Below are 21736 nucleotides of genomic sequence, written 5' to 3' on the forward strand. Positions count from 1 at the left end.
TCCCATCTCTTCTGGGAAGAAGCTCAGCTCTAAAGTGATGGGTTAGCCTTGACTTTACTGCCTCCTGCTGGTAAAGAAGAGTCAATGCAGGCTTTCATTGTGCCTGTGTCATCATGTTCCTTGGTGGAAATTTTAATTACTGCTTAGAGGTTAAAACATGATCCCACAATGTCAGCTTATCTCCTCTCTGCTGCTATTTTTACTGCAAACTCTTTGTGTAACCTCTGTTTCTGCATCACACTTGCATAACAGTGCCAAAACAAAGATACAATATATGACATGCATTTTTTCAGTTTAAAACGAAGACTAGTAGCTTATGTTGGAACAAAGTTAACCAGAGCTGCAATGATTAATTGGTTTGAGTCATTTTTGAAGGAAAAAAGTCACAATTCTCTGATTCCAGCTTCTTAAATGTGTATATTTTTTGGTTTCTTTACTCCTCTATGACAGTAAACTGAATATCTTTGAGTTGTGGATGAAACAAGACATTAGAGTACGTCATCTTGGGCTTTGGGAAACACTGATTGACATTTTTCACCATTTTATAGACCAAACAACTAATTGATTAATTGAGAAAATAATCAACAGATTAATCGACAATGAAAATAATCATTAGTTGCAGCCCTAAAGTTAACTGCATTTCAGTGACTGATCACCATTTTCTCCTAAGACGAAGCCTCAAGAACACCCCACTGTTCTGTTATCGCAGAATAATTAAAATGTCAAACCTGTTTACCACACACTGTAGCTGAACTGCATCCAATAACATGGATTTCTTTTCCAAGGACGCCGTATAAAGTAGTAAAATATGTACAAAAAAATGATGCGGATTCAAAAAACAGCCTCTTAACTTTCAGATAACATTCCAAGAATTCAACTCTCAGGTGGTTTTGTGTCACATATTACATGCAGCGTTGTGTTCTATTCTCACATTCAAGACGTGTTTTTTTTCTCAGTATGGATAAACCAGAACGTCTCTCTGTGTGCTTTTGGACAGGACTGGGAGTTGTCAAACCGTGAATAGATAGATGAGACGCATCCCCCTGGGCAAAGGCGTTAAGAGTGTGTGAAACCCCCCACCACTACTACTTCCTCCTTTGTGTGTGACAAAGACTATGTGTGACAATATGTGTATGCATCCTGGTGTGTGAGGCGGACGGGAGGTGGGGTTTCGTAACACATACTGTAGGTCCAGGTCACTTCACGAAGCGGTCGCTGTCAGTTTGGTGTCTGAAGCAGACGTTGAACGCCTGGCGAAGCGGGGACCAGAAGCATGGACGGGATCTGGACTCTGGTTGTGTGTGTGGGAGTTGTGTGTTCTGCTGCGCCTGGTTCGACTCAAGACCCGTCCAAGTAAGAAACGTAGTTTGTTAGTAGGGCTATGCATCACGATACGATACATATCTTGATACAGGGGTTATGATTCAATATATTGCGATACTGTAAGCAAGGCGATATATTGCGATTTGTTAAAATATAATTTTAGGAAAACTGTCATAGTATAAAGAACATACCAGAATTACTGTACACTGTTTTAGAATAGGTACAAATAACACGTTTATACTGCATGCAAAAAACGGCACGGTTTTTGTAAAACTGCATGTGATTATCATAAAGTGGGCATGTCTGTAAAGGGGAGACTCGTGGGAACCCATAGAACCCATTTTCATTCACATATCTTGAGGTCAGAGGTCAAGGGACCCCTTTGAAAATGGCCATGCCAGTTTTTCCTCGCAAAAATTGAGTGTAACTTCTGAGCGTCATTTAGCCTCCTTCGACAATTTAGCCGACAAGCTAGTATAACGTGGTTTTGTAGTTTAATATGACGCCAGTATCTTCACTCTAGAAGGCGGGCCGTCAGATTTTTAAGCGGTAATTTAAAAATCCATAGTGTTTTGGAGAATCGATACAGTATCACAACACATATCACGATACTCACGTGTATCGATATTTTCTTACTTGTTAATACAATCTTTTTCTATTATTATTTCTATAGTAATGCAGTTTTTATCTCGTGCTCCGACTTGTTTCACCAATCAATAACAAGCCATTCCTCCTCGTCCTACTAGGACGTTGTATCTGATCTCAGGTCCGGAGGTGTTGCATGCTGGAACACCCACTTTGCTGGCTGTCACCTTCCATGCTGACTTCTCTGGCAGGGTGACGGCTGAGGTGGCACATGGCGACACCAAAGTTGCCCAGACAGAGGACTTCCAAGGAGGTGACACTGCAGTTGCGCAGAGGTTTAGGTTTGATTTGCATAATCACTTTTTGACTTTTTAGAGGACTAAAGTGTCATTCTGTTTTTAAGGTTTGACCCGAGTCCTCACACTCCCTCCTGTGAGTATGACTTTCATCTTCTGTGATCGTTCTTCATTCAAATGTTTGTTTTTCTGGAAAGGATGTACAGTATATGTGTCTAAAAATGCTTATATAATCGCTCCAGATTCTCGGATCTATAAGCCAGAATTCCCTCTTAAACTTGACGGTGAGGGGCTACAAAGAGGACAGTCTTATTTTCACCAACACCACCACCCTCAGCTTCAGCCCCAGGAATGTCTCCACCTTCATTCAAACCGACAGATCACGCTACCTACCGGGCGACACCGTCAGAGTCAGAATTGTGTCTGTACAGTTGGATAACCATCCGTACAAAGGCAGAGTGGATATTTCTGTACAGGTATGTCTCCTGTGTGACAGAACAAAGCCAGAGGAGTTGAATGGATTTTTTTAGCCGGGTATTGTGGTGGTGGTGGGAAGTTTGACTGATGTTCTTTTGTTACGCGCAGGATCCCAGCGGGAACGTCGTCGACAGGTGGGAGTCCACAGGGAATCTGGGGATTGTGTTGCGGGAATTCAGTTTATCCCAGACGCCTCCTCTCGGACAGTGGGCGATCACAACCGCAGTGAATGTAGGGTTGAAATATAGAAATGTCTTTACCTTCGTGTAGCAAAAGATGTAGCTGTTTGAATTGAATAAGAAAAGTCTAAAATCCTCTTCCCTACAGGGCGTGACTGATGCGAGAGCATTCGTTGTGGAGCATTACGGTAATAGATCTATCAGTTTATTGCAATATTATTTTTTTAGCCATACCAGCAGAGGATGGCACTGTCGGTCGGTCGGGCAAGACAGAAATATCTCAACAACTATGGATGGATTGCCATGAAATTTTGATATAGACATTCATGGTCCCCAGAGGATGAATCCTACTGACTTTTCCTCTAGCGCCACCATAAGGTCAATATTCTTATTTGTCCAGTGCTTTGGTTTAAGACCAAATACCTGCAAAACTAATGACATTCCCATCAGGGTCAGCTGTACGTTGTGTTAAGTGCTAATTAGCAAATGTACTGAGTATGTTAGTGTGCTAGCATTTAGCTCACAGAGCATGGCTGTAGACTCTTATGCTGTGTCTGAAATCGGATACTTCCGTTAGTACACTTCCATTTAGTACACTGTACACACTATGTACTTAATTGTGTAGTGCGTGAATTTCGACAGGGTAGTATTGTCTAAAATCGCACACGGCTGTAGATCCGCTTGTGATAGTCAGCCATGGACATCACGCCGTATCGGCAGTAATTCAATTCATACGGATAAATCAACCCAATAATGGCTTTTATCTGACTACAGTACAGGCTTCCTTGCCCGCTGTTTTCACAAATTTGAAATAGATTGATAGCCACCTCCCCTTCCACTTTGTAGCAAAGATGGCGACCGTTGACGGTGAGAAGTGTCCGTCGTTCCACACTCAACGTTTTGAGCGTTTTGAGTACAACATCCGGGTACTTGAGCGCACTACATTGTGCCATACCCTACAGTGTGAACGCACTTACGCACTCAAAATAGCAAGTGTTAAGTACGGAAGTACGCAAATTGAGACACAGCATTAGTCTTGTTTTGTAAGTGAACTTAATTACTGACATCCCCATAATTTCACTGACTGCTGTCGCAGAGCATCCTGACTTTGAAGTGCTGTTGAAGACACCTTCACGGGTCCTCGTTGGAGATAACCTATCAGGATCAGTGAGAGCACTGTGAGTTCAATTAGCTCATGCACATCAATAATATCACATTTGCACATATACAGTAAGTAAGTATACTTTTGTTTTCTTTTTTTCCCCCTCTAGTTACCCCAGTGGACAACCTGTACAGGGAACACTAACTGTCTCAGTCACTCTGGCGTCCGTTACGCACAATGCAGCCTCTCCATTCATGCTAACACAAACTAAAAACGTGAGGATTTTATTGACCCTGTAGCTCATTTATAAAAACAACTGACACCACAAGTAGACTCTCTCTGCCTTCAGCTAGCATAGTTATAGTTAAATTACCTGCACACTAAACGGCACTGGCTAACTTTGGAACCACCGTTCTTTCAGATCTATGGGTCGACACAGTTTTTCTTCAGCAAGGATGTGCTTCAAGGAATTAGCAGCCGTGTACATGTTGCTGCCTGTGTTACCGACAACTCCACAGGTGAGATATAGATGTAGATATATGTCAGTTTAAGCATCTCAGTTGCATCTTCAAATCATTCTGTTACATCATCTCTTGTCACCCAAGGATTTAAACTGAACAAAACAGTTGAAGTCCGCCGCATGGCGAACGCATTCCAGCTTACGTTCCACGGTTTTCCACCGACTCTGAAGCCATCTTTACACTTCTCTACAAAAGTGAGAGAATTATTATTATTATCAGTTTATTTGGCATCTATTTTAAACTGTTATTTCCACGAGCTAACTACCTTCCCCTGCTTCTACTCCACAGCTAAGGATCTCTAGATATGACAGAAAGCCACTCCGCTCACAGGATCGAATGTACTCTGCTGTTATTGAAGTCACTCAGAGAATATCCGCGACGAATGCCGAAAACACAACTCTGACACTCGCAGTGCCTGAGGACGGGAACGTCCACATTAAGTTTAAATTACAGGATCAAGTAGGGATGCTTTTTATTCGGGTGAGTATTTTGATTTACAGTACCTGGAATGTTGGTCCTCGGGGAGAAGCAGTGTTCGACAGTTTCGTTGTATGTAACATGAGTAGTTTCAGTACAGAAGGATTACACACGTTTACTATTAAGAAAATGACCCCAAGTCCTGTAAACATCTCAAGATCCGTCTAAAAAACATCAGCCAACACACAAATATTGAGGATATCTCAAATGTTGGTTCATATTTTCTATATCTTGTGTTTATATTCAGGCAAGATTCCAATCCAGTGAGGAGACTCTGACTGTCTACAACAACTACTCCTCTCCTAGTGGCTCATATATTCAGATCTCCCCAATCGACACCCTACCTGCACAGGTAACTCTAAAGATATATTTGGTGCCATTGTGATACATTAAAAAATAAATAATACAGCAAACATGCCTCAATGATGTTGTAAATTATGCAACCAAGACATAATTCACACAACGTGTTTAACTTCCAGATTGGATCGTCTCTTCGGATAGATGTGAAAGGCACCTTTCAACCAACTATGCTTAACTTTGTGGTATGTTTGGTCAAATATATTGAATAATGCATGCAATACATCTACAAATAACATAACCTATAACTTAATATGATTGTGTCCTCATCGTTTGCAGTGAAGGTGATCTATTTCTAGTTAGTTTTTCCTAACAATGAAAGTAGCCCTGAGACTGGAGGGAGGATCAATTTAGAGAGTAATTATAACCCCTGGGTTTATCATAAAGATGAATATTAAATTCAGTTAAGTGCTATATGGACATATGTTGATTGTGGTAATTGCAAACACTTCACATCCCAAGCAAAATGAGCACAACGTTTCAGGCTTTCACAAACTTTGTGGATTCACATATTTTTAGGGCTATCAAAGTTAACGCGATAACGCATTAGTGCAACTTGCGATTTTTTGGTTGTAGCGGGCTCAGTTTAAAAGTTAGTGAAGATACTGGCATCATATATGAAACTAGAATCAACCATGTCATATTAGCTTGTCAAAGGAGGCTAAATAACGCTCCAAATTTTGGCGAGGAAAAACTGGCATTTCCATTTTCAAAGGGGTTCCTTGACCTCTGACCTCAAGATATGTGAATGAAAATGGGTTCTATGGGTACCCACGAGTCTCCCCTTTACAGACATGCCCACTTTATGATAATCACAGCACACTGACAGCTGTTGTTGTCTGTAGAGCTTGAGTTTGCCATGTTGTGATTTGAGCATATTTTTTTATGCTAAATGCAGAGGGCTACCTGCTAGATAGAATGCAAATGTAGAGATCAATAAAATATTAGCAGAAGTTTGTGGTTAAATGTAAAGAACAAATACTTTTATTGCTGTACTTCCAGGTGAGCTCTAGAGGTCAAGTGGTGGCAGCTGGGACAAAAACGTCCCCATCTTTTACTCTGACCCCAACATTGTCCTGGTCCCCCGAGGCCTGTGTCACGGTCTACAGCATCCTTTCTGACGGAGAGGTCGCCAGTGACACAGCGCACATATCCATCAACCAACACAACTATGTACTTTAATTTTTTCTATCATATTATTCTAAAAGGTGCATGATTCTCCCCGGACGTGCCTGTGATTGTTGTGTGTTTTCTTTCCTCAGGTGTCTCTTAGTTGGAGCGCTGACAAAGCCCAGCCAGGTGAGCAAGTATCGCTCACCGTGACTGTAATAGAACCGAAATCCCAGGTGGGAATCGTGGTAATGGGGGCGCATGATGACGCTCCGCAGGCTGACCACGGCTTGAAAGAGGAGCAGGTATGACAACCCCCTACTTTGCCACAGCCTAAAGGTTTAAAAGTTTATATCTTCACACCAAAGAGACAAATATCATCTCTGAAACTTAAACTCCTGTGAACCTCCTTCAGAAAGTCACCTGTTTAGATACTATCAGTCAGTTCTCTTTTGTCCATTTCAAAGTTCAATTATAAGGCTTCACAGTCTCCTTAATCTGTTGTAAATACTTCCTGGTCACACTTTTCCCAGTTAGATACTGTATGGGCATTCAGTGTGTGACCACTAAACCGGTTAGTCTGGATGTAACCTATCTGTCTGCTTTGTTAGGAGATGACTCTGCTCTTTCTAAGAGCTGGTAACTCTAGTGTGTTGGTTGCAGGACCTGAGGGTTACTGATGGGTGCAAGATGGGAGGAAACAAAGCTTCACCACAGCGGGCCGTCTTAAGATGACCTTCTCTCATCTCCAAAGCACCGGCGCCGTGTATTGTGTCTGGTAGAAAAGACCATTTTAAAGATCTCCTCGGGCATCTACAGAGTTGAGAGTGTTTTACACCTTACATCACCTGCAGAGACCTGACCTATATTTCACTGGCTGTTACACTAATGATCTGATAGTGGACCTCTCAGTACAGGCTTTCATGCTGGTTTACATCCAAAAAAAACTCAGTATCGCTGTAATTTTAGCAGCTACTATAATAACTATATTGTTATCATCTTCTTTTTGTGTCTTTCACACCACAGGAATGTAATATTGGGATGCTGACCAATACCAGACTATATAAGAAAAACAAGCCTGATGGACCTAAATATGGTATGATTATAAATAACACACTGAATCAGTGTGATCTTTTTATTATAGCGTGTATTTGGAGTCCCTCTAGTGGCCATTTTGCATATTGGGTTGGTCCCACTATTTCCATACTACTGGATTTAATCTTCATTCTTCAGATATTTGTACAGTTCCTCTCTCTTCTTTGGGGTTTTCAGAAGCAGATGCCCTAACGGTAGAGAAGTACTGGAGCCTTTGGATGGACGACACTGAATCCTTGCTGTGGTTTGACACTAATGTTAGGTGAGTGCTGAGAGGTGCATATGCTGGAAATGGGCAGCAGATTCAAATGAGTGATCAATTTTGTGAAATATATAAGCACGCTTCACTGCATACTCATTTTTAGGATGAAAGCTGCGAAATAAATTCTGTGTTGTGCTTTTTTCTGTCATTTCTATCAGTGATAAAACATGGACAAGTGGGGAAATAACAGTGCCAGATGGCGTTACGTCTTTGAGAGCTGTTGCACTGGTGATGTCAGACAACCTGGGTTTGGGCTTCACTCCTGTGCCACAAAAGGTAACTAAATACTCACTACAGTATGTGACTCTATATATCAGTGATGTTTCTCAAATTTGGGGTTTTATATTTCCCACAAATCTTGTTATTTGCTTTTGCAAAGTGCATGTTGTGCTTCATGAGAAGTGATTTTTGCATTTGATTTTCAGTCCTTCCTCTTGGTATCACACTGAAGACACTTTCCCACTGGACAAAAAAAACACTCACACCCACTAACATCTGGCTTTTGCCTTCAGTGGGAAAGGTTACAATCAGCATTCGTTCCCGGGACAAATGATTGCAGTAGTTACGGGTATTTATCGGTAGTGATAGAAACATGACACCCGGGTGGACACGCAAATTTTCCCCCCTTTTCTGATGTGTCGCTATTTGACACGCGTTGAAGTGAATATATAATAAATAAAATCAACAGGGTTTTGGACAATTAAAATCAAGTATGCTCTCCTAAAAGCCTCCAATCAGACAACAGTAATTTTACCTGGCTGATCATCGAAACACACTTCATTCAAACTCAACAGAAACAAAAGAAAACTCATCAAACCGTCTTTGTTAGTCTTTCCACTGTTCCAACAATCACCAATTCTGGTTTGAGAGTTTGAAAGAGAGACTGAAAAGTAAGAAAGTAAAAGTAAGAGGTATAAAAAAGTAATCATCGCAGCATTTTCACTGTTTACTAATCCTGCTTCTGATGCCGGCCGGCGCGTCCATGACGTTGAATGTGACACACCAGGGGAAAAAAGAGGCATACTCGTCTACTTGCAATGGGAAAGGAGTCTATTGTCTATTTTTAGCGGGTTTTCCCGTGTTTAAATAACCTGCATATGCACACTAATTTTGGTGGAAAAAGGGTATGAGAAACTCTAAAGCTTGAAATCTCTTTTCCCACTTCCTATACTGTCTTGTAAACAAAAAATGCAGCCGTACTGGTAGGAGCCCTGTTCCCTAACTTTTAATATCCACTGCTAACAATGTGAGCCCAAGTTGCTTTTGAATTGGTTTATGTTCTCTCATTCACAGCTGCCCGTGTCCAAAGATTTTTCCTTGTCTCTGGATGTCCCATCATACCTCATCAGAGGAGAGGAGATAGTGCTGGAGTTGAACGTCATCAACCATTTAGAGCACGACATAGAGGTACGAAGGACTGCATTAGTGGAATATTCTGGCTAAAACAGGACTGGTAAATCACCTGACCTGTAAAGTATTACTTTACCCTTTAGATACAATTGCAACAAAATACCTAACTGATGATTTATTAGTATATTCCAATAATATGTCATTTATGGCACACAGAAAATGTTCCATTCTTTGTTTTAAAGGATGTTTCTCTCCACAGGTCATGGTGCTGCTAGCACAGAGTGAGGCCTTTGAGTTTGTTTTGGCTCGCAAAGGGGATGTCTTGGTGGTAAATGCCCAAAAGCTAATCTTAGGGAGCCATGCGTCTGCTTCAGCGCTGTTCCCTATAAGGCCTGTGGCTCTGGGCCAGATGGAAATATCTGTGGACGCCGTATCTGCGGAGGCCTCAGACAGCCTTGTTTGGAGAGCGCTTGTGAAGGTGTGGTATGATGGAAACACATATGCATCTGATGTCCCAGTAGAAACAAAAATGCATTCAGAAATACAATGTGCTACGTGGCATACGGTTAATCCTATAAATAACTTCCATGTTTATGAAGCCTGAGGGAGTTGAACAGTCCTTCTCAGAGACTATGTTCCTGGAGATGGAACCAGCGAAACCCAACAGTTCCAGATCCGTCTCCTTCGCCTTTCCACCAGATGTGGTTCCGGGCAGCCAGCGGGCCCATGTGGCATTGGTTGGTACGTCTACGATTTTGTCCTCCCTCTTGTGCCAGTGGCAGTTCCATCCGAGTGATCTTCATGTTTACTTTTGGTCAATTAGGCATGTGTAATATGTGCCCGCATTGTCCTTTGTGTATAGATGGTGAGCTTTGGTATACGTCCTGAAATCATTTAGGTACTGAATGTTGAAAAATGGGAAAGATGGACATCAAACAGGAATGTTTATGGCTGGCAGATTCTGAACAGCTGCCGGGCTGTTTGGCTTGGCTCCATTCAGGTTGAGGGATGTTGGGCATTCGTCATGGTGGAAAGGCAAACCTCAGTATTTTCCTTAGTTGGAGCCAAATTTGTGGTTTCTGTACTTGTTGTGATAGTGAGCTTTATTAAACATCAAGAAAATGTGTAGCTTGAGTTTAGCCTTCTGCTTGTGATGGCGTTTTTTAGTTTCTTCTCATAGACGTAGTCAGCGTGACGTCACCAATTGGTTTGTGGATTGCCGTTTTGATGCCTTGAGTTCGGCATTTTGACCATCGCCATCTTGGTTTCTGGCCGTCGCCGTCTTGTTTTTTTGCAACCAGAAGTGACACGAGAGGGTGGAGCGCAACCGAACGCTGAATAAGAAATTTTTAGGTGGCTAAATAGGTTAGGATTAACTTTCATGAACTGAAAACACACTGTGAAATGGACAACTCCCAGACCGGACAACGCCGTGGTAGCGACCTGTCAATCACAAGGTAGCCACACCCTAAATCATACCCTGCTATATCGTCTATTTGACTCTAAATGGGACCATAATTTACTAAAGGAACATTATGCGGTATTGATGAAGACTTGAAACTAGCGATTGAGACCATAAACTCATGTTTACAATGTTTACTGAAGTAATAAATCAAGTGAGAAGTAGGCTCATTTTCTCATAGACTTCTATACAATCAGACTTCTTTTTGCAACCAGAGGAGTCGCCCGCTGCTGGCTATTAGAAAGCTGCTCTAGTGTGAATTTGGTGTGTAGTTTAACACCAAATTCACACTAGAGCCATGCAATATCTATGAAAATCTGCAGCGGCTGCTCCCGAGCTCAGCGAGCTGCGGCCGTTTGATTTTGCGGTGAAGTGCAGCCACACAAAAAATGGTAAAAGTTGAACTTTTAGCGGCGAAGTGCGACCAGAGAGGACCCGCAACCAATCAGTAAACAGATCCTGTGACTCCTGTTACATGTTGACCTATGTTACAAAATCATTTCTTCCCACCTTAAACACATGAATACGCCTCCAGGTCACAGAAAAATTTACTTATTGCATAGAGCTGCACTTTGCCGCTGCCTGGTGTGAATTTGGCGTAAGGCACTTCGGCATTGGCTTCACTTTTCAGACCCTGAGATTGCCCACTGTTTATTCTCCATTCTTCCATAACTTGTAACTTTAAGATTTCGCAATAGCAGTATGGTAAAGGTGGGAAAAGTTATAATGATTCACAGTGCAGACACTTTCTGTCCCCCTTTAGGTCCGTCCAATCTGAAACCTATTCATGAACATGTTGAGTAACAGTCAAATTCCTCCTCCTTCCCTCCTGTATTGCTTTACACAGGTGATATCTTGGCCTTGTCCATCAGCAACTTGGATTCGCTGGTTCAGTTGCCTCTTGGTTGTGGCGAGCAGAACATGATCCACTTTGCTCCAAGTATTTATGTCATCCAGTACCTGGACAAGTCCGCCCAGGACCATAAAGAGATCAGGAGCAGGGCTCTGGGCTACATGATGGAAGGTAAGCAGCATTTACATGAGTCACTGACTTACAGTAAATGTACTGTATACAATATAATCTATGGGTTAATCTATAGGACATCTTTTGAGCGATGCTTTATCGGATTAAGTTGCAAATTTGTTCTATTTTCTGCTGTAAGGATATCAGAGACAACTGTCCTACCAACAAGATGATGGTTCATTCAGTGCTTTCGGAGCCAGCGACCCCTCTGGTAGCACATGGTAGGTCACCAGTGTAATGGTTATACACTTGTTGCAGCAAAAAAAAGAGTAGTATTAAGTCAATTTCTTGTAGTTTAGAGGGTAGAAAATGCTTTAATTTCTCTGCCATTAATGCTCCCTCTCCTCTCTGGGGTCCCAGGTTGACAGCCTTCGTGCTAAGGTGCTTCCTCCAGGCTCAGCCATACATGCAGATAGAACAGAGTGTCCTGTCTAGGGCTGTGACTTGGCTCTTGGAACACCAGGGGCCCCAGGGAGAGTTCAGAGAGGTGGGCAGGTTGATCCACACGGAGATGCAGGGAGGACTGGATAATGGTCCGGTGGCACTCACTGCCTATGTGCTGATGGCACTGCTGGAGGACGAGAACTACATGGTGAGTTACGGGACTTTGTGTATTTCAGTAGAGGAAGTTATAAAATGGGATTTTCTTACAAACTTTAGTGTATGTCATATTAGTACTGATCTTTTGTCTGGTTCCTCTGTGTGAAGGAAACATACTCAAGGAATGTGTCCTTGGCCCAGACGTACCTGGAGGACAAAGTGTCCAGTGGAGTGGTCAGTAACTACAGCCTGTGTCTGGTGGCCTATGCTTTAGCTCTGGCTAATAGTCCTGTGGCTGGCATTGCCCTGACTGAGCTCACTAGGAGAGCTGACTACAGAGGTAATTTAGTAAAGTTTATTTTATCTTCAGGAATGTGCAAAAGCCACATTTGTACTTTCTTGTCTTCTTTGTCTTGTTATTGTTGTTGATACCAGAGACGGGTGCATTACATCCTATGAGACTGCCACTAGGGACATATTCCGGCCAGGTTTTGTTCCATTTGGATTTATTAGATGTTGGACTGAAAACTATCTTGGAGTTACAAATATTTGATAATTACTTTTAGCACCGCTGTAATGTGAACTTACCAGAAATTTGGAACCCTGTTGTTAAATGGTGAAGAAACCATTATGTCAAACTTCAAATTAAACTTTGCAATTTACAGTTGCTTTGGCCAAATACTGTATGTGCCACAACTCAATATTGATTGGCCCTATTTATTGTGGCTAAAAAAACAAGGGTTTCTTTCGATCATCAATGTAAGGAGATGTTGCATGCCACGTTTGGGGATGGCAAGAAGTCAGAGAGGAGTTTACAAATGTTTTCTACAACCAACGACTAAACAAATACAAGCCTAAATGTAAAACATGTTTCTTTAGCTACCCAGAAAGACGAATCATCATTTTACAGGCTGCTACTATTAAAAAGGACTTATGGATCCTATGTCTTTGGGCAATTTGTAGGTAGTTACTCTATTGTGCCACCATCTGGTCAAGTGCTAGAACTTTTTTGGTTGTAAAGCGATTACAAAATTACTAAAAAAAATTGACTCTTGTGTTACACAGCCCCCCTCATTTGCATAATGAGGCAAAAAATGCATAAAGAAATGTAAAAAGAAATGCATAAAGAAAAGAATACAGATATAAATATGTTTGGCGAAATAAGTGCTGAAATAAATAAATAAATACACACATCTACAAATAAATATAAAATAATGAATACATTTAAAATGAATAAAATGAAAATACATCAGTAAATAAAAGGGAAAATTAAACAGAAGAGTAAATAAATAAGTGAATTAATTCAAAGATAAATAAATAAAGAAGCAAATTAAAACAGAATTATCATTTTATGTCCCATTCGATCAATTAAGTAATGGCTACATTTATTGTTAATATTATTTTTGCTAAATTTAATGACATTTATTTATCTATTTATTTATTGAGTCATTTATTTATTTATTAATTTATTTTTATTTTTGCCAAGTTCCGTCCTCCATATTATGGGTCTTAAATTTTACTGTAGATTATTCTAAAAGTCGAACAAGAGCAGCAGCAAAAAAAAATAAATGTTTCGGCGCTTGTGTGTGTGTGTGATTTGATCCCTAATGACATTCATGGAAGTTTTTTTTTTTTTTTTTTTTAATTGTGCAGCACAATTAATCTGATTCCGTACATTGTGATTTTGTTCCAAAGATGGAGTCATGATGTGGAGATCCTCAGCTGGCCTGGAGTCACATGACTGGCAGCCGCGCTCAGCACAGATCGAGATGGCCTCTTACGTGCTACTGGCTTTTTTTAAGCGTGGCAGCTTGGTGGAGGGCATTGAACTCATGAAATGGTTGAGCAGGCAGAGGAACCATCTAGGAGGCTATGGGACAACACAGGTGAGGTGACACTACACCTGCTTTTGTTCCTCAACTATAACATATTGCAAAAATATCCTGCACTAAATGATACATAATGCGATATAACCCAGATGCAGGTATTTAAACCTGTTACCCTTTTTCTTCCTCAGGACACAGTAGTTGCCCTCCAGGCTTTGGCTTATTACGCTGCCTTCAGTGGTGCCAACGCCATCGATGTCAGACTCAGCATATCTGACCCAGCATCTTCGTTTGTGTCACTATTTGCCATCAACTCCACCACCTATCTGACGTATCAGAGCCAAGAGGTAATAGACCTGGGTTGGAATGCTTGGACCATGCTTGTTGCATGCTTGATATATTGGGTATTTTAGATGATGCTGTATTTACTGTACCACGTCACTATACTATTGTCATCCTGGAGTTTCTTTATTTCCCTACTTTGAATTTTTTTTTCTTAGATTGATGCCGACAAAGATATAAACCTAAATATATACATGGAGGGACGAGGATTTGCAATATTTCAGGTAGTTATACAATATTACTGTTGTTCTTTGTCTGTGCTGTACATTCATTCCATCACATTTATTCACTGTAAACTACAGATTTGATTATTTGTGTTGCCGTGTTCCATTTTCGTCAATGAGGCCCGATGAGTTTCCACTCAACACAACAAAAACCTATCCAGACAGAGATCGTCTAAGGGGCTAACGTTAACTACTCAAAACTAACCGGACCCCAAATGTGATGCTAACGCTAGCTGTTGTGGCTAGCCCTGTTCTGTGACCAACATATAACTTTAGCAAGTGCATATCAGCTACTAATTATTATGCAGAATAACAGCGATATTTTTATGACATCGGTTGGAAGACAGGATTTCATTGGTCTAACATATATTTCCGCAGGCGGAAATCCACTGAAATCGAGGTCCGTCCGAATATTCTTTCCCCCTGCACGCACGCAGAGATGTGCGATCATTCATAAGAACCCACGAAATGAGTTTTTGTAAATTTCCGTGTGTATTTTTTCGGACGGATGTCTGTGCTTGGTAAACCTATCCAATGTTTAAGGAAAATGTAACACCACAACTCCAAACAACCCACCACAATGCAAGAATGCTTTCATACTGCTAACATATTCAAGTCAACATAAAGAACGGTCTAACAACTGGAGCATGACCAGAATAAATTGAACACGGCAGCTGTGCGTGGTAGATTCACCCAGCACAATATACTGCATTGTAAATGCTAAACCCAAAACAGCGAAATACAAATGTGGCATGATAATGGCCTGCCAGCAATTAACATCTGGAACACATACTATAGCTTGAAGTCCTGTCTGTGTTTAGCATCTCCAGATTAAATCACTCAGACGAGGACTTTGGTGAAAGGTTAATCTTTTCACTATGTTCAACATTACAACCTGTTGTCTTCTTTTTCCAAACCCCGTCCTCCCAATATCCTGTTTTTAACCTTCCGTGATTCAATACTTTAATGTTGAAACAAATACAGAGATCCAATCTTTATTCCATTTTTGCTTTATGGAAAGGAGAGATTTCTAGAACAGATACTGTTTTTGTGACCTTGAGGAAGTTGAACTTAATCACCTACATTACAGACTCATATAATCTCTTGCTGTGGTGTCTGGCAGCACAGTAAACTTTAACTCTTCCCCACTAAATCCTGGTTTTTACATTTTTAAACATCTCCATGAATCCATCCAGATGAATGTCTTTTACAACCTGGAGAGCAAAGCTTTTTCACAGAACCTCCAGCACGCCAAAGACGAGGAGGCTTTCTCACTAGAGATTGACGTTGTTGACGAAGGAGACTACGATCACATGCTGGTCTCTATATGCATGAAGTAAGTACTACAATACAGATAGACCTGTATGTCAAGTTAAGTTTTTTTGTTGTAAAATATGCCTGTATTTCTGACTAGGGCTGCACAATTACTACAAATTTTTATCAAAATTGCAATATGGCCTACTGCAGTTTTCAAATTGCAGAAGGCACAATATTTGTTAAAGGCTGAATGTGTGTCAAAATACCATTTTAAATTAAATATGGCCTACTGCAGAGATGTCCTTGCCATCACAAAGACCATCTTTGTTTGGTACAGATCCTGCAAATATCATACCATAATCATTCTAACATGTTTTTCACTGAAAATGAGAATAATGTAAAAAAAAATATCATTCCCTCGAATATCGCAAATCATATAGCAATTGCAATATCAGTCAAAATAATCACAATGAGATATGTTCTTAACATTGTGCAGCCCTATTTCTGACATCATCCATATTTTTTTATTTACGTTGTCATGCATGTCAAATATCCTACAAAACAAGGAACTAAAATTGTGTGTGTCTTCCGTTTGTCCTCTCCAGGTTAAAGGACAATCAGGTGATATCTCATACGGGCATGGTTCTACTGGAGGTGGGCATGCTCAGTGGTTTCAGTCTCTCTCCTGCAGCTGCTGCCCCAACAGGTCTCATCAAAAAGGTGGAGATACTGCCAGAGAAAGTCAGCCTCTACCTAGATTCAGTAAGTGTCGTCATTTCATGGTCAGGGACGAAAAGTTATTTTGTCAAACCACAACTAGAACAACCATATTGGGTGGAGCCCAAGAACCAGGGCTGAAGATATTTTTGACTAGCCCAAATCAGATCTTTTTAATTTCCCAATATGATGGTTTAAATGATGTTTCAAAGCCTTCACCACACTGCCAAGAATATAATTCTGGTGGGGGATTACTAAATACTTTAGTTTTACTTCAATTTTATTCATGTATTGCATGAAAGTTGAGTAAAGAAGTATCAGAATTAGCCATCATAACCAATTTACCCTTTTACAGTTTGCAAACAATGATGACGTACGTAAGTGTGTGCATGTCTTTTGGCAACGGAATAACGGCGGAGTGCAATAGCTTGTCAAGCTATGCAAGGGCATTAACCACCAAAGATCGCAAATGCAACCTAAACAAATTGACTTTCCAGATCCTTGTGCTATCAGTGAGTGGGTAGAAGACATTAGCAAGAGGCCCAATATTCAGTGGCTCAATATATATACATGTATTTGGTGGAGAAACCTAGAGTGTAATGTTACACCGGCGAGAAATTACGAGCATACAAGTCACTAGATGCTTACAGCTACATTATGTGTGGTCAGGGTCTGAAATGATCTTTTTTCAGTCCTGTACACACTACTGTACTGTATTTTTGCTATTGTCATCTATAGTGGTTATTAGCATAAAAACACACATTTCAAATGATTATTTAAATATTTGCTTAGATTAAAAAACATCTTGGCATTAGTAGTTTTAATGATGTATCATAAGCTGCTTAGAGCTAGTGTTAGAAAGTTAAACAGGTCACAATTCCCTCTCTAATATCTATTTTAGATTGCTGTGAAAACATCTCCTTCAAACAACTTGGATTTATTCAAGTTTCTCGCCAAAAACTTAATTTTACGAGATTCCATTTGAACACATCATGATAACGTTGTAATTTACCTTCGCCCAATCGTCATTTTTACCGAGCACAGCTCGAAACGCCTCATAATGTGATGTAATGGCACCGCCGTTAACGTTAGTAGCTCCGTTATTTAGCCAAGCAGGGCCGTGCTGCCCACCGTCTTCTAACAGGTAATGTTACTAACTCTCTTCCTGTTGATTTCAATATGGATTTGTTGTTCGCAGTGTAGCATTATCAGGGGAAAAGCATTTTTGATCGTGTCCTCAGTCCAGGGGTAGTCAACACGTTTAACAGCTTTACCCACAATCCCAGGAAAGGTACTGAGAACATGACCTCTGTATCCACAGTGGTAGCTCCAGTTAGAGTCTGCAAAGAACCACAGTTTTCTTGTTACAAGTACAATTTAATGTGTAAAAGGGGAAGAAAAACATGAGGGCTATTGTAGTGTAGTACCCTTGTTGCTGACTGAAAAAGGCAGTCTAGCTACAGGATATCAGTGTCAGTATGTGATATCATCACAGTAGTTATCTCACTGTAGCTAGGTCAAGCTGACAAACAAAAGGAGGTTTTCTTGAACTTCTCACTGGCTTCTCTCCTCCCACCACAAGCTTTTTGAATTCAAAGAAAAAATGTATTCCCTTTGTCAGCTACTTGTACATATTCACAAGATATGAAAGAATAAGTTAAGTAAACATTATATTGTGTTTTACCACATGTCATCATCCGCTTTTCTGGTCCCATATGCAGCTTAACAAATCAGAGGTTTGCATCGGACTTCCAATCATCAGAGATTATAAAGTGGCCCATGTACAGGATGCCGTGGGGCACCTTTGCGACTACTATGAACCTAGTGAGTACAGTTTCAGTTCATTAAAGTCAGCTTTATCTTGTGTTAGACTGGCAAAAGTTAAGAACACTAAACATACTGGCCAGTATGATTTTACAGTGATATTAACTGCGTCATGTACGGATTGTCATAATATCATATGATTATTTTTCACATTTTACAGCGAGAAAAGCAAGAAAAACATACAACTCAGATGATCTGCGCAACATGTACTCCTGCTACTTCTGTGGTGAAAACTGTGATGACTGCAAGCCAGGAATCACTGTTGTGGTATCCTCACTGTTAGATAACTCGATGAGCAGCGCCACCTGCAGCTTAATTTACCTATTTCTCGGAGTTACTGTTTTTTTTATTGTAGTCTAATAAGATTGAATTAGAGCTAAGATATAATTAGGCGTAATGATATAATTTTAGCACATACACACATTGATATACACTGGATGCAATTTAAATATTTTTTATACAAGTTATTATTTCTTGTGATTTTAATATTTAGAGGCCTGTTTGCATGCTGCTCTTTTGCTAAATGCCTTCTACTGTTTACGATGTGTTTTGTATTATTTTTTTGACAGACTGAATGAGAAATGAATGTGTTGGAAACCTATCAGTCAAATTTCATTTATGTTCTACGATATTTTTTGGTTCAATACAAAAAAAATACATTAGAAAACAAAATAATTTTTCTACTTAGAAACACATGAAACCTCTGTATGATTCCATGTGTTGACTGGAATAAAAAGTCTGATCAAGAACTCATGTACAATTGGCAGCAGAACAAATTAAAATGTACCCCATGTGTCCTGTTGTCACCACCTCTGAAGAAAATACAGGCATGTTAAGCTGCCTGAAGACATATGAAGACTAAAATATGATTTGTATTCTACATTTTGACTTGTGTTGATGTATAATAGTCCTGCTTGAGTGAACCAGACCTCACTGAGTTTGGGTGTAAATATGGCACCAAGGAGGAAAATGCCCTTTAAAGGGGACATATCATGCTCATTTCTAGGTTTATACTTGTATTTTGGGTTTCTACTAGAACAAGTTTACATGCTTTAATGTTAAAAAAAAAACATTATTTTTGTCGTACTGTCCCTCTGAATATACCTGTATTCACCCTCTGTCTGAAACACTCCGTTTTAGCGCCTGTCTCTTTAAGACCCCCTCCTGAAAAAACCCCGTCTGCTCTGATTGGCTTGTTGTCACAACACTGGGATTTTTAGCTATACAAACAATACAATACCTTGAAAAATATCACTTTTCGATACCGCAGGGAAAAGTTTACACAACATTGGGGGCATAAAGATTTTTGATAAATGATAAATAGCAGTTTGTGCATGTCAAGAGCGAGCAGAAAGAGCAGCCTGTACCTGTGTATCGATACTGCTGATAATGAGGATTGAAACCATTTCAAATATTCAGTATCGACATGCATCGATAATTTGATTTTTTTAGACAACACTAATACATTCTAATGAGCCTGCATGTGACATAGGAAGGGCAGCGAATCTGAATGGCTTGTTCAGTCACATGATTTCTGATCTAAGCAGGCCACAAACAACTGACTGGGTTGTCTTATTTCACAGTTTGTGGGTTGGTAGCCACTCAAGAGACCAAAATGTATGTGCACACAAGCAGTAAATAAAAAGAGTTTTTCATGATATGTCCCCTTTAAGATTTTTTGGAGTGAGATAAATTCTACCTCTGCCTTGTCACAAAACTCTGAGCCAAAGGAATGCAGACTGACCTGCAGAGAGAACTCACACATGTAAGTCATCACCGGAGCGTAATCAGGTTTGACGTCGCTGACGTATCATGAACACATGAATGTTATTTCTAAGTCCATGGCATATTTAATTTTGTACACCATAAACATGATCAATAATCAATGACTGACAGCATTTTATTTTGGTGGGAACAACAATAGCGAAGTTTAGTCTTCTCCAGTGATAGGAGGTTTGTTCGAATAGGCTTTTTTTTTTTTATTAAACAAATACATGCTGTCCTGATGTTTTGTGTTTTAATGGCAATACATGTCTGTTTTTTATGTGTAAGATGTTTTATAAGGCTCAGTGGGCAAAGCAACTTCCCTCAAGGGGCAATAAAGCTTTTTGTTCACAGACATGGAATGAAGTTGAGAATCTGAGTTGTTACACAAATAAGTACTTCAGAAAAAAAACTTGTACACATTTAAACCCTTAACGTTTGGCTGCATTTGAATCTAATAAATAGTCACAACTTACGAGAAGATCTCCCAAAGTTGCTTCCTTTGCCTTTTTTTAATTTCCAACTTTAAAATGGAGTGAACGCTTCAGTAAAGTCAGTTGACCAAATTACTGTGACCTGAGAAAACCTACAGAATTACAGCAAAGACAAGAAACCTCCACATTTAGTAAACACAGTGATTACTGTAAATATGATGGGATATCTAAAATTTTCACCATATGTGACCACACTGTCTTGTGCTCATTCTCCCTGCTAGACACTCTATACTCACATATATGTTCCTGTTATAAGACATTACCTCATACACATACTACACTGCTACAGTTACCCAAAAACAGAAATAAAGCTATTCCATACAGTTTCTATAGAAATGTAGACTGTTTTTAATGTTTCTCTTGGCAATTTCCTGGTGCTTTGTTTCACAAAACCCTGAGAAGTCGCAGTACCAGCCTCACTAACACTAGATGGCAGGCTTGCTATCATAATAGCAACAGTTCCAAAGCTTAGGTGAGATCTCAAGCCCTCATAAACTGATATCCATCACAAACAGGAAATACTTTTGGCCTGCACACTTATGTCTGTGATTTAATGATAACTTTGCAGCTGCTATTAAAGGGGAAATACACCCATTTTCAAAATTCATACATGTTATTCCTATGGTCTAAGATAGTCCAAAAAAATTGTAGTAAACATGAACAACCTTCTCCTAAATCCAAAAACTAGAGTGCTTAAACTCAAACTTGTGATGTCATTGGGTATAAAATGTGGAACCGCTCCACAGACAATGAATGGGAGCAGTGTTATAGATGACACTGAGAGCATCTATGGGGATTGTTCTGATTATATGGGTATATTTTCTGTTTCACAACTGAGAACATAAAGCTCATTTGGGCATAAAAAAAGAAAAACATTTCGTTGGTCCATAAAATCAGTCTCTCGTTGTCTAAACGGCAGCTCCAGACTTTATACCCCGTGACATCACAAGTTTGACACTTACTTCTCTGGTTTCTGGCTTTGAGAGAGAGAGGAGCTCATGTTCACAGATATTGATTGAGCTTTCCAAAGCCATAGAAATAACATATTAATTTGGGTGGTGTTCCCCTTTAAATACAACAAGTGGATGTGATGTCAAGGATAATATTCACACCACAAAGAATCCAGCA

The 21736-nt window shown here is 40.1% G+C and overlaps 1 protein-coding gene across 2 annotated transcripts; it reads left to right on the top strand.

Moving 5' to 3' along the window:
• The first annotated feature begins 37 nt into the window (after positions 1-37).
• Positions 38-20589, top strand: LOC141783146 (CD109 antigen-like). 2 transcript variants are annotated; one of them, XM_074660218.1, is made up of 32 exons: positions 38-1353; positions 2070-2221; positions 2312-2340; positions 2447-2680; positions 2790-2912; positions 3009-3048; positions 3957-4038; positions 4132-4237; positions 4384-4480; positions 4568-4677; positions 4772-4963; positions 5208-5312; positions 5440-5502; positions 6320-6490; positions 6580-6732; positions 7454-7523; positions 7700-7784; positions 7943-8060; positions 9078-9191; positions 9394-9612; positions 9734-9875; positions 11444-11620; positions 11760-11841; positions 11981-12212; positions 12329-12500; positions 13856-14046; positions 14178-14333; positions 14487-14552; positions 15749-15888; positions 16415-16571; positions 18248-18350; positions 18511-20589. In XM_074660218.1, exons 1-32 carry the CDS (start codon positions 1274-1276, stop codon positions 18708-18710), a joined length of 4161 nt encoding a protein of 1386 aa, XP_074516319.1. In that variant the 5' UTR covers positions 38-1273; the 3' UTR covers positions 18711-20589. The 2 variants fall into 2 exon arrangements, with proteins under 2 accessions (XP_074516319.1, XP_074516320.1); XM_074660219.1 differs by lacking the exons at positions 38-1353; positions 2070-2221; positions 2312-2340; ... (1 more) ...; positions 2790-2912; positions 3009-3048 and adding an exon at positions 3757-3855.
• Positions 20590-21736: the final 1147 nt, after the last annotated feature.

This window comes from Sebastes fasciatus, chromosome 15 (assembly GCF_043250625.1).
Source record: "Sebastes fasciatus isolate fSebFas1 chromosome 15, fSebFas1.pri, whole genome shotgun sequence".
Taxonomy (NCBI): domain Eukaryota; kingdom Metazoa; phylum Chordata; class Actinopteri; order Perciformes; family Sebastidae; genus Sebastes; species Sebastes fasciatus.